Source organism: Serinus canaria, chromosome 1, assembly GCF_022539315.1.
Source record: "Serinus canaria isolate serCan28SL12 chromosome 1, serCan2020, whole genome shotgun sequence".
NCBI lineage: Eukaryota > Metazoa > Chordata > Aves > Passeriformes > Fringillidae > Serinus > Serinus canaria.
In genome coordinates, this window is record NC_066313.1 from 180,715 (window position 1) to 193,037 (window position 12,323).

General features: G+C 46.3%; 1 protein-coding gene across 1 annotated transcript in view; it reads right to left on the bottom strand.

Moving 5' to 3' along the window:
- Positions 1-12,323, bottom strand: part of C2CD3 (C2 domain containing 3 centriole elongation regulator) — a 29,249-nt gene that overhangs the window by 5,222 nt on the left and 11,704 nt on the right. The window contains exons 16-26 of the mRNA XM_050969935.1: positions 11,649-11,892; positions 10,759-10,942; positions 9,253-9,433; positions 8,084-8,256; positions 6,943-7,063; positions 5,523-5,791; positions 5,073-5,162; positions 3,303-3,911; positions 2,218-2,535; positions 1,139-1,277; positions 414-478 (exon numbers count right to left, since the gene is read on the bottom strand). Of these exons, the coding sequence (XP_050825892.1) occupies positions 414-478; positions 1,139-1,277; positions 2,218-2,535; positions 3,303-3,911; positions 5,073-5,162; positions 5,523-5,791; positions 6,943-7,063; positions 8,084-8,256; positions 9,253-9,433; positions 10,759-10,942; positions 11,649-11,892 (2,393 nt within the window). The remainder of the gene's footprint in view (positions 1-413; positions 479-1,138; positions 1,278-2,217; positions 2,536-3,302; positions 3,912-5,072; positions 5,163-5,522; positions 5,792-6,942; positions 7,064-8,083; positions 8,257-9,252; positions 9,434-10,758; positions 10,943-11,648; positions 11,893-12,323) is intronic.

The window sequence follows — 12,323 nt, forward strand, 5'->3', positions numbered from 1 at the left end:
AGCAAAAATCAGACAGCTGAACTTCAGTATGTGAAAAAAAAATAAAAGTATTTGGCTACAACTAGCTGGACACACTTCAACCAACTGCAGCAACAACAAACAGCACGTGAAGGAAGCAGGTAAGAATTTCTCTCAGCAGGAAAATCCAACCTCTAAAGCACCTCTCTAAGCACAGAGAGTATAAGGATGAACCAAACCCTGTAAGATGATTAATGGGGAAAAGGAGGATGCCAAGGGCCAGGAAATCAATAGGTATTTGTCTCTAGCATTCTTCTTACACAAGGCAAAAGATGGCATTACAACTCTACTCTCCTATTCACTTGACAGAATCTATTTTCCTTGCATGAGTACAAGGAACTAAGGAAGGGGATGCAGAAAGCACACTCCTCTTAATACTGCACCACAAACTTTACCTGCTTTATGCCACACCTTGAAGACCAAGGTTTGCTGTGGATCCAGGAGAAGCTCTTTGGATAATCTGTTAGGAACAAAAACCATAACATTTTATGCAAAGCAGGGAAAAGCAGTAAAATGCTTCTGGGGTTTCAGTGCCATTTTACCCACCCAGACAAACCAGTTTCTTTCTGCACTGATAGGGGCAGGGACAAAACAAACCCCAAAATTACTGAGCCTCAAAGCACAACACATCCCTGCACGGTTTGGGCTTCTGCTTATTCAAGAAGCATTTCCCTCTCCTCACTCTCGCTGAACATTTAAAAGATGGGACAAATAAACTGTGAAGGAACAGAAATACAGTTTGTTTCATGACTCAGTAACACGGTGGCAGCAGAGCACTGGGGTTATGGTTCAAAGCTGTAATGTTAGAAGTTCAGTGCTGGCAATAAAAAACAAACAAATGGAAAAATGAAGTGTTAAATGTAGAACAGTTTTTAAGTTCTTTGAAGGGACTCAGATTTAAAACACTGGAGGAGACACCAGGTTGGATCACACAGGTTAATTCCTGAATACTGCCATGTATGACTTGATCTGCTAAGGTTCCTTGAAGCAGTCAATTAATCTTTTTAAATTCAAGCTCGGATATCCAGGTCTGAGCTAAAAAGCCCCAAGCCTCACGTCCTTTTCACACCTGCCTGGCTGTCAGATGTGGGGAGGGTCTGTGTGAATCCCCCTCTCTCACCTTGCTTGCTGCTGGAAGTCCCAGACTGGTGAGTCTGTATTTCCTATCACTGGGGTGGTGACTGGAGCATCTGCTCCAGCAACAGCAAACGACACACAGCTGCTGGGGGCTGCCACTTCACGCTCTGTCAAGGGACTTCCTGAAATGACAGAGAATTAAATACAGGCTTTTTAAATTAACAACAACAAAATCTAAAGGCAGTTCAGCAATTAAGACCACACAGTTGGCAAAGAAATCCACCATCTAGAAAATATTCCTTTTCAGTGGTGGAGCTGATGGCATGTCATGTTTACAATGGAAGCAAACATTACATGAACCTTTCACAGAGCAGAAACTGGAATATTCAAGGGAGAAGCAGAAAAAACATTTGCCCAAGATCATCAAAAGTAAAGCTAGGAATACAATCCAGGTCCTGAGGACCCTATTCCAATGCTTGAGCTACTCTCCATGCTGCAAGACAGAAATATTTAAAAATTTCTGCAATACTCAATAGAAACCTCCTTTATATCATCAGAAACTTTGCAATAACAACCAAAATTGCACCAGTTTTTCAAAGGCTATGGATTCCAGAAGATTCTAGAATGATTATAAAAATGCATCTGCAGGGTTCAGATTCTTTCAGAATTACATACCTTTAAACCATGGCTTGCATTTGACTCTTAGCTGTGTTATGAGGGGAAGAAAAGCTGAGTACAGTGAGCCAGCTTTATAAATTTATTATGTGCTAATTTACAGGAGTCTGTGAGACAGGGACATCTGGGGGTTCAGTTGTTCTGTCAGTGCTTAACCTGGAGTTTAGCTATTCAGACAGTGCCTAAGTTCAGAATTCAGCTGTCACCTCTAACAGGTAACATTAAGTTATTTAATATTTTGGAGTTTATTCAGGAGGAGAGGCTGTGTAGTTCAGCCTCCTGCTTCCCCTGTACTCCCACAGTGACTGGGACTGTGACACCACAAAGCCAAGTTAAAACTCCATCCCTGCCACTCACTGTGCTGGGGCAGGAACAGATCTCAGAGGAAAACAAAGAAAGAAAAAAGAAAGGCAGGAAAGACAGAGAAGGAATTGTGTGAGATGCTACCTTTTAAACTCAGATGCATTGCTCTCTCCACAAGGATGTTGACAGCGACTGTGTTTTCCAGGAACAACACATCTTCTTCCTGCGGCTGGCCAGGGGTGATCCCTGAACTCTCAGCATCCACCTGCTGTTTGTCAGAGACCTGCAGGCCCAGAGCAGGGCTTTCCCCCGTGCCTCCACCCTCGCTGCTGCTGCTGCTGCTGCCCTCCTCGGCACAGGGAGCCCTGGGCAGGGCAGGGGCAGCGGGGGCCAGGCTGACGTGGACGCGCACGGCCGCTCCCGCCAGGTCTGCAGCGTTGCACCTGAACAAGGGATACACGCCTGCAGGAGAGGGCACAGACAGACAGCAACTGAGCCACGGGAAAAGCGGCAGCTTGCAGAGCAGCTGCTACAGCTCATTGCTGCACAGACCTCACACGAGCCCACCAGAACTAATTTTGATCCCCAGTGTAATTTCTATGTGAGTTGTCACCCAGAAGTACAAGCCTGGCAACATTAAAAACCACAACCAATCCCCCAAATTTGGTACATCTTCATTTTCCCCCAGTCACTCAGATTAAAGCACATCAACCTCCTGAGAGCCCTGGGAACAGCGACTATGCATAATTTTATATACATATATATGGAGAATATAACATATACCCTTCATAAAAATTTGTTTTAACTCTTGCTCTTTCTCCCTTTCCTGAGTGTATCTAAAGGAAAAGCTTATCAGCCCACAAAGCTGGTGAGAATCACGTAGATGGCAGAAGCCATAAACTAAAATACAAGTTCCACCTCAGTGTGAGGAAGAACTTCTGCCCTTGGAGGGGGCAGAGCCCTGGAACAGCTGCCCAGGGAGGGCCTGGATCTCCATCTCTGGGGACATCCCAAACCCCCACGGATGCATTCCTGTGTCACCTGCTGCAGGTGACCCTGCCTGGGCTGGGGGTGGGACTGGGTGACCTCCAGAGATCCATTCCCAGCCTGGGATTCTGTGCAGGACAAAACAAAGCCGTGAGCATTTTGTTTAAAGGGACTGGAGAGGGAAGCACAGTAAATTGCCAGCAGGGAGGAATGGAACGTGACCCTGTGTTTCAGGGACTCACCACTAACGCTCAGCGTTCTCCTGGATCTCTCTGCCAACGCTGCCAGGTCGACGTAGGCCGATCCAATGAGACGATCTGTGTCAAGGGGTCTTTGCACCTCGTTTTCCTTGCCATACGCCCACCACACCTGGATTTCTAACTTCTCCTCCCTGAAGAACCACAGCAGCCCCTGGCTCCTTCTGAGAGTCACCTTGCTGGGTTTCCTGAAGCTCACCGTGACGCTCTCCGTGTCATCGCTCAGTTCTGGCCGCCTCAGCCACGTCCAGGTGGGCTCCTGGTTGTACAGTTTGTACCTGAGGTAGCAGTGAGTGCTCCTGTGCAGGTGTGTCTGGCCTGACAGCAGCACGCAGTGGAGTGGCAGCCACACCCGTGGCGTGGAGATGGTCACAGCCACCGGGCTGGCACTCTGCTCCCAGTCCTGGCTGTCCTCCTGGAGCTCCTCGCTGCCCCACCCCAGGAGCCTGGCAGCCTCCAGAACACGCTCCCTGTCACCCTGATGGGCAAAGGCAACAGAGAGCTCCAGCCCTCCCACAACGGCCTGCAGGGAGTTGGTGCAGGCTGGGGGCAGCGGCTCCTCGGAGAGGGTCACTGGGAACCAGCCTGAAATACCTTCGGGAGGAAAGGGCCTGTTAGACTGTCCCAGCTTCCCAAAAATGCCATGAACAACGGTCACCCCTCTGGCCACCAGCCAAGGACCAGAATGCCAAATAAACCAAGGGCTGATCTCTCGTTTGGAATGTTATTAAATAATTTCTGATCTGAAAGAGCAACAAGTTGCTGGCCTTCTGAAAACCTCAGCAGCAGCTCTGATCCCAAAGGACTTTCACTTCCTTAACAGCACCCATTTACCACAAAACTATATCCCTGTGTTCTCATTTCTTTCCTACTCTCTTCCCATTAAAAACAACCTCAAAATCTTGGGCTGGAGAAAATGAGAACTTCACTGAAATTAAGGCACAAATTACCAAGGCAAATAATAAAAGCATGATTATTACAAGGTATAACAATCCCAAACTAATATTAGATAGAGGAGATCTTCAGGGGACAGATACATGAATAATTTTTCACAGAAATTTCCCAGAATATTCTGAAGAAGAAGGGACCCAACAGGAGCATTATTATTTTTTTTTTAAGCATGTGTGAAATATCTCCCAAACGGAGATATTTCACACACAGTTAAAAACAAAAAAACAAAAACAAAAAAAAAAAAAAAAAAAAAAAAAAAAAAAAAAAAAAGAAAAAAAAAAAAAAAAAAAAAAAAAAAAAAAAAAAAAAAGAAGAAAAAAAAAAAAAAAAAAAAAAAAAGAGTGAATCCTACTACTTCCTAATTATCTAAGACTTTTGTTTCCATCTTTGACATCTGAAAAGCAGTCACTGGTCTTGCACTAAACACTACACCTCATGACTTGACATCCTTTTTGGACTTTCCATCTAGAAAATAAACAGCACTGAATAAAGTCCTAAGGATTTTAGGTGCTGGATTCAGCTGGCATGGAGTTCAATTTCTTCATAGTAGCCCCAGGATTTTCATTCAGCCACTAAACATCCTACACCCTGAAATAGATTTTCAAACAACAACCTTTATGTGCCTTTCCTGATACAGGATTTTTACTGAACACGTGGGGAACACCTGAAAGAATTTTGGTCTAAACAAACCCTGAAACTCCCTCCAAAACCAAAGCAAGCCCCCCAAAACAGGAATGGAAACAGTTTTAAGGAACTGCAATAGCATTTACACAGAATGCCAGCAGCACAGCACTGCTGGGTTACCTGATCTTCTTGTCAGCAGGTCTCTGGTTGGGATCGTGACTGTCCCAAGAAGATAATCTCTGGATGTTCTGTCAGCCAATTGGTCAGGGGCTGGAAAATAAATAATTCTGTAAATACACCCACCTGGTAGGTAAGGTTTAGGGGTGATTGACTGGAGGACAGCTGGTAAGAGATGATCTTCATCACTGGGAGGCTCAAAACCTCTTTGCACAAGGGGAACAGTCTCTCCCAAAGACAAGTTAGATAATTACATCTATTAGCAACTGCAGAGTTCCCTGCACAGGGCTCTGAGCAACCTGACCTGCTGGAAGATGGCCTTGCTTACTGTGGAGAATGTTTCAAGTCCCAGCCCAGACTATTCCATTATTCTATCAGTATTTTTTCTACACTAAAATTAAGGGGATTTCTGCACCAGCATTCAATCCTTGCGACCGCCCCTGCTATCCTTACCTGACTTGGTGCTCTGGTGGTAGATGGAGAAAAAAATACTGCCAGAATGCAGGAGCTCCCCCAGAGAAGAGGCTTCTCCAGTGCTCTTCTGCATGATGAGGTGACAGAGGAACTGCAGGTGATGCCCAAAGTGTGGGCAGAAGGAGCAGGGCACGGCCCGCGTGCGGCGCGCCTGCGCCGGCGGCAGGAAGGACGGCAGCACGCACACGTAGGTGTTCACCCCCACCCCTGCAGGGGACTGCACAGAGGGGTTCTTCTGGGCCACAGCCCTTCATCCCACGTGGGGAAAGAACAGAGAAGAAGGAAGAGAAGGCAGGTAGTGAGTGAGGAATCTAGGAACAAACATGCTTCAGCAGAGGCGAAAGGATGGGACTAAGAGCGAAGGTTCCAAGTCAGAATGTGTGTGGGCTCTGGCTGCAGAGCATTTTCATCTGTTCTTTCCATCTGAACACACCAGGGGCAGACATGAAATGGTGAGAGGAACTCACGAGTCCATCACTGGTGGCTGAGCTCTCATTTGTGATTGAGAAAGTACTCAGCATCTCTAAGGATACACAGTACTATAGAATAACTTCCCACAGAACCTGCTCCAGGAAGAAGCCAAAGACCAAGCCCAATCACAGAACTGACCAGCAAAAGGAGATGAAATTAGCAAATGGAGTAATTTACACGTAAACCAGACCCAGGTATTACCCAGGTCATACACCTGAGGGATGAGGGGTCTGAGGTCATTCCATGCCCTTGACTTCTCCAAGCACCACACAACAGTGATCCTCACCTTTCAGGGTGCTTGAATTAGGATGGACCAGGGTCTCCCAGCAACACTGAGAAAGGGACAGACCATGGCTCTGGAATGCCAGGAGCCATCCTTCTCTTGTGGAACTGACTCCCTCTATTCTAGCCCATCCCTGACTCTAGAAAATCACATATTCTGGAACTAAATCTAGCTGATACCACAGTGGCAGCAGAAGCCTTAAGGTGAAAAGGAACATGTTTCATTTTCTAGTCAGTTTATTGAGGTTTTCACAGTGAAATGCAAGAAAACAACCTCAGCTAGCTTTTAAATAGCATCAGCAACACCAGGATCCAGTGCCCAAATAGGCACCCTCTTACATCAGCCAATTTTTATACCAGTCTTTGGTGTAAAAAAATGTGGAAATGTAGGAAAACATGCCCTTCCAACCTGCATCCTTCTGTAGAACAAATGCTACCACCCAGTACTGCAGCTTCAGGGACCAGAATAGCTGCTGATGGTCTTCATAAAGTTATTTTCACTTGGGAGCAGGACCCACTTTGAATCTTGGTCTCTGCAGATGGAAAACTGGCCAGCAAGGTTTTGATCTAATCTCATGCCTCAGCCTGCTGCCTCCAGATAAGGCTGTTTTGAAAGAAAAGTGGTCCTTTTTGAATTAGCCCTTACCTGGCTGCTGCCTGCAAACCAGCTGCCTTGTGTATTTGCACAGAAAGACAAACGGCCTGAGCAGTTATTCCAGCTCCTGTTTTCAGGGATCGCTGGTACCTCACACTCACATCGAGCAAACCTGCATTAAATGAAAGAAAGGAACAAAAAAAATGCTCAGCCCTTAGTGCAACATACTCAACATACTCAATATTTAGCTACACATATTAATACAAAATTTTCTCTATTAAGGAGTATTTTTCTAAAAAGATAACTCCACAAATCCACGGAGATTGGAGGCGCAGGAGGCTGTGCTTCAGCCGGGGGTCCAAAGTGTCGCCCTCCTGTGGCCACAGCGCAGCACTGCAAGTCCGATCCCGCAGTGTCGCCCTCCTGTGGCCAAAGCGCAGCACTGCAAGTCGGAGCCCATAGTGTCGCCCTCCTGTGGCCAAACTTCAGCACTGCAAGTCCGATCCCGCAGTGTCGCCCTCCTGTGGCCAAACATCAGCACTGCAAGTCCGATCCCGCAGTGTCGCCCTCCTGTGGCCAAACATCAGCACTGCAAGTCCGATCCCGCAGTGTCGCCCTCCTGTGGCCAAACTTCAGCACTGCAACCCTGGGGTCTGACTCAATTTTTTGACAGTTTGAGGGTTTCCCCTGTTTATTCACTGATTTTTAAATCATTATGGTGTTAGCGAAAGCTGGGAGGAAAACCACTCCTGGTTGGTTTCAATTGACAATGCAAATCCATATTTTTATTGGCCCTGGAGGCAAACAGACTTTTATCGAATTTGACAGAATTTTACACAGAATCAAAACTGGTTTAGCTGGGAAAGACCCATAAAATCTTGGAGCCAAATCATTCCTCCAGCACTGCCTAGGCTACCACTCTTCCCCAGCCCAAGTGCCACATCCCCACACCTGTTAAATCCTGCCAGGGATGGGGATTCCACCATGGCCTGGGGCAGCCTGTGCCAGGAGTGGACAGCCCTTCGGGGGAAGGAATTTTCCCTAATATCAAACCTAAACCTCCCTGGCACAACTTGAGGCCATTTCCTTTGTCCTTTGCTAACACACCATCAACACTACTGTGCTGCCCAGAGGTTTCCTCAGCTGAGCCTGGCGTTACCATCTGAAGGGAAAGCCCACCAGCCATGCTCACCTGAAGACCGCAGATGAAATTCCTCAGAGGAATCACTGCGGGGGACCAAGGGAAGGTTAAAAGTTTGAATCCCTATTTCTTCGCGATGCTGCAGAGTCACCATGGCACAGAGCCGTGACAAAGGCAAGGCCCCTTTGGCAACCAGCTGGTCTCTGACATTTGGGTAATAATACCTGGTAGGACACAAAAAACCAGCATCAACATTTCTCTCAAACTGCACAGAAGTCAACTGTGAGTGTCTCACAAAGCTTAATTAGCCTCCCCAGCGAAGGGAGAAAAATAAATGTATTTCCACTGAAGAAAAGAATCATTAAGGGCTTATGCAGATAATGCTACAAACACATACTTGCACTAGTCCTAACAAGTCAACAAGCAAGAACTCCACCAAAAATTGGCATCCCAAAGGAAAACAAGAGAAGGATCTGGCAACAAATATTCTCTGCTATCACTTCTCATCAATAAATGAAAGTTCCTCTCTTGCAGAACAGATTTGAGGTTCCAGATTATGAGTGTAAAAAAAAGACTCTAAACCTTTTCTTAGTGCATTACTTGGCTTCAGCTTCATCCTAAAACAAATTCTGGCACTGTATCTTAAGAACAGCCCATAGTAATTCTTATGTGACTTTGCAAATTTTAAAAAGCCTGACTTGTTTACTGCAGAAATATCAGATTATTATCTTTTTCTAAAGCTATTTGTCTTCATGGCTTCTGCTCTCTAGTACTAATAATTAGCTTCAGTAGCCAAAGAAACATTTTGAATTTACAAAACACTTTTTACTATTTCTCTTGTACTCGGTGATTTGTATGAGGGAAAAGTACAAATCCAGCACAATGAAATTATACTTTCAGGGTGCTATTGAGTAAATTTAGATGTGTCAAGCATTTAAACTACTTTTAGATTGTTATGCCGATTAAAAGATGGGAGAAAGCAAACTAACAACACACACTTTTTAAGTTATAAAAAGGAGTAATTGGGACTCTTGGTGAGGAAAAAGGCTCAGGGGTTTTCAGGGCAGATAGTCATCACCAAATGCTGATGAGCTTACCGTATTTTTTTAGCTATTATTAAATGATGAAACATCCCTTCCAGAGCTGGAGATTTTTCAGGATCAGATGTACCTCTACCAGTACTGCTGTGCTATCTACAAAGAATAGACGTTGTTCTGTACCTGCACCAGACTTCAAACTGGATTCCTCCTCCTGCTGCTCCTGGTGCCATAAATGCACTGACCAGGAGCCTCTGGACTGGGACATCAGCAGGAATCAAGAGGGAATGGTGATGTTCATCATTAAAGATGGGATCAGGGACACACAGAGTGGTAGCTGTTCTAAATGGCTTTAATGTGATGCCTAGAAGTCAAGCAGAACTGGTTAAAAATGGTTGCAATTGCAGCTTTCAATCTTTTTCTGCTTGTAATCCTTCCGGAGGTCAGACCCATGGACAGGGAGTGAAATCCTCCTGGGACAAGGCTTGCTCTGCTGAGCTTCACTTCACAAAGCTTTTACAAGCAATCCATGCAGCCCCATGACCCTGTGATCCACAGGCTGGGAACTAGAGGCAGTACAGAAATCCCCCAGGACTCACTATGGAACCATTTTACTGCCTGTCATCTTTCAGTGGTGACACAAATCACACACTATGTTCTTTCCTACAATTACAATTATTTAAATATTCTTTAATAATCTGAAAAACCATGGGTTTAGATTGCATATTGGGAAGAAATTCTTCCCAAAAGGAAGGTGAAGCCCTGGCACAGGTGCCCAGAGCAGCTGTGGCTGTCCCTGGATCCCTGGCAGTGCCCCAGGCCAGGCTGGACAGGGCTGGGAGCAGCCTGGGACAGTGCGAGGTGTCCTTGCCATGGCAGGGGTGGGAATGGATGGGATTTAAGGTCCCTTCCCATCTGAACCATTCTATGATAATCCTAGTAATCTAAGCCAATCAACTCTTCTGTTAGTGTATCCATGAAAACCACAGAATTGTTGTGGTTGGAAAAGGCCTCTAAGACCATCAAATCCAGCTGTTAACTCAGCCCTGCCAAGGCCACCCAGTGAATCATGTACCAAGTGCCACATCCAAACCCTTCCTGAACATTTCCAGGGATGGTGACTCCACCATGGCCTGGGCAGCTGTGCCAGGGCTTGATAACCCTGCTGATGAAGACATTTTCTCTGATATTCAACTGAAACCTCCCCCAGCACGATCTGGGGCTGTTTCCTCTTGTCCTGTCCCTTGGTGCCTGGGAGCAGAGGCTGATCCCCAGCTGGCTGCAGTCTCCTGTCAGGGAGCTGTGGAGAGCAAAATGAGCACCCTGAAAGGCTCCTGCATATGAAGGCCTCGCTGAGTTGCACTGTGTACAATCCCTATTCCCTGCAGACCCATTCCTGCCTCTTTGTTGGACCAGCTGGCACAGCCCTCCAGCACCTTTCACAGAAGGTGCCATGTCAAGAGATTTGGAATTAGGATTTTTTTCACTGGGAACTAGCCACCAGCCTCAGACAAACAAGGCTCTGAATCCAGTGACACAGCCCCAGCCCAGTTTTTCCAAGAAAATAAACACTGGCTGTTGAAAGCTCAGGAAAACATGCCCCCTCTTACTCAGGCAGAGAGAACACGACTAAATAGTATTTAATTATCACAATGCTCTAAATAAGGGAAAACTATAAAACAAACTTACCATCCTCATGCAATCCAGGTCCTTGCAGGGCACCACAGCCAGGCTCCTGAACTGGGAAATAGTACTGGATGTAGCAGTCAGCCTCTCCCCAAACCGTGGACTGCAGGGGAGTGAGTCCCTTCACGCTCTCCACGTGGATCTCAAACACGTGCTCCATCAGCTCTTCCCCTCCTGGGTCCAACTGCTAACAAAAAAACAGGAAGCCACACGGAAAGGATGACTTTGAAAAACTGGGAACATTTCAACAAGCTGCTCAGGGAAGTGGCTGAGTCATGCCTGGAGGTACTTAAAAGCCATGTGAATGTAACATTTGGGGACATGGTTTAATGGTGGCCTTGGCAGGGCTGGGTTAGTGGCTGGATTCAGTGAGCATAGAGGCCTTTTCCAATCTAAACAATTACATGTGATAAGGATTTGAGAAAACTGAGATGGGGGACAGAAAAATTATCCACCATTTTCCTCTTAGAGTTTACAGAAATACTGAAAGTCTAAAAGAAAATTTTTTTTTTTCTTGCAAGGTATATAAAATACATAGAAGTTCCTACCTATCCACCTCCAAGGTAGTGGCAAAACCTCAACAATAAGGCTGTGAGAATTCAGATTTTCTATAATTTTGCTGGGTTGTTTGTTTTTGTTTTTACTGGACTTGTGAAGGTAGAAACAGTGGATATGCAAGGCAATAAAAAGGGCATAAAGCCAAGACTGGTGAGAGCAAGCTGGTAAAAAACCAGTATAAACAATATAATTCTGTGTACAATTTGCAGAAAATAACAAAATTGGCTAGAGCTCCAAGGAGAGACTGGGGATCACTCATCTGCTAATGAACCCACTGGTAAAACCCTTTTGACCTGTCCCTAACAGCGAGAATGGGTGTACAGAAGAGCAAATACCAGAGTGGGCTGTGCAGCGGGGTGGTCCAGGGCGTGGGGAGGCCGCAGTGTGACGGGAGGCACCGCTCCCTGCTCAGCCTTGAGCCTCTGCAGGGCCACGACCTGGTCAGCCGATCCCATGGCCAGGGTGACCCTGAGGCTGCCGCGAGTGCTGCCCGAGAACACGTCCACCACGGGCACCAGGCCATCCACGGCCACCACCGGGTACTGAGCCTGCAGCAGCAGCTGGGACACCCTGGCATCCCTGCAGGACAACCCCAGAACAAACAAACAAAACCCAGCGTGAGCAGCAGCCATCTGAGTAGGAACAGCATCACACACAACTCCTTTTAGATGGATTTTCAAAGCTGATGAAAACCAGTCTGTCTCCGTTCCTCTGAAACTTGTCTCATATCCCATCTTCACTCAGCAGAGACCCACGAGCTGCTGGGTGCAAGGAGTTCTTTCCAGTAATGACAAAGGACAATTTCCCAAAACCTAACAGCACCTTAGCTAGGGGCCAGCCTAGAGATCTGTGAATGAATGGATGAATGGGAACAAGACTCCCATTAACACCCTGTAGCCACATGACACTTTAATGATTATGTGCCTTTGGGCATGGAAGAAAAGAAGGAACAGTGACAGCCTCCCAGAAAGATGTAAAAATCTCCAATCACACACTGAAGTTATTGAAGG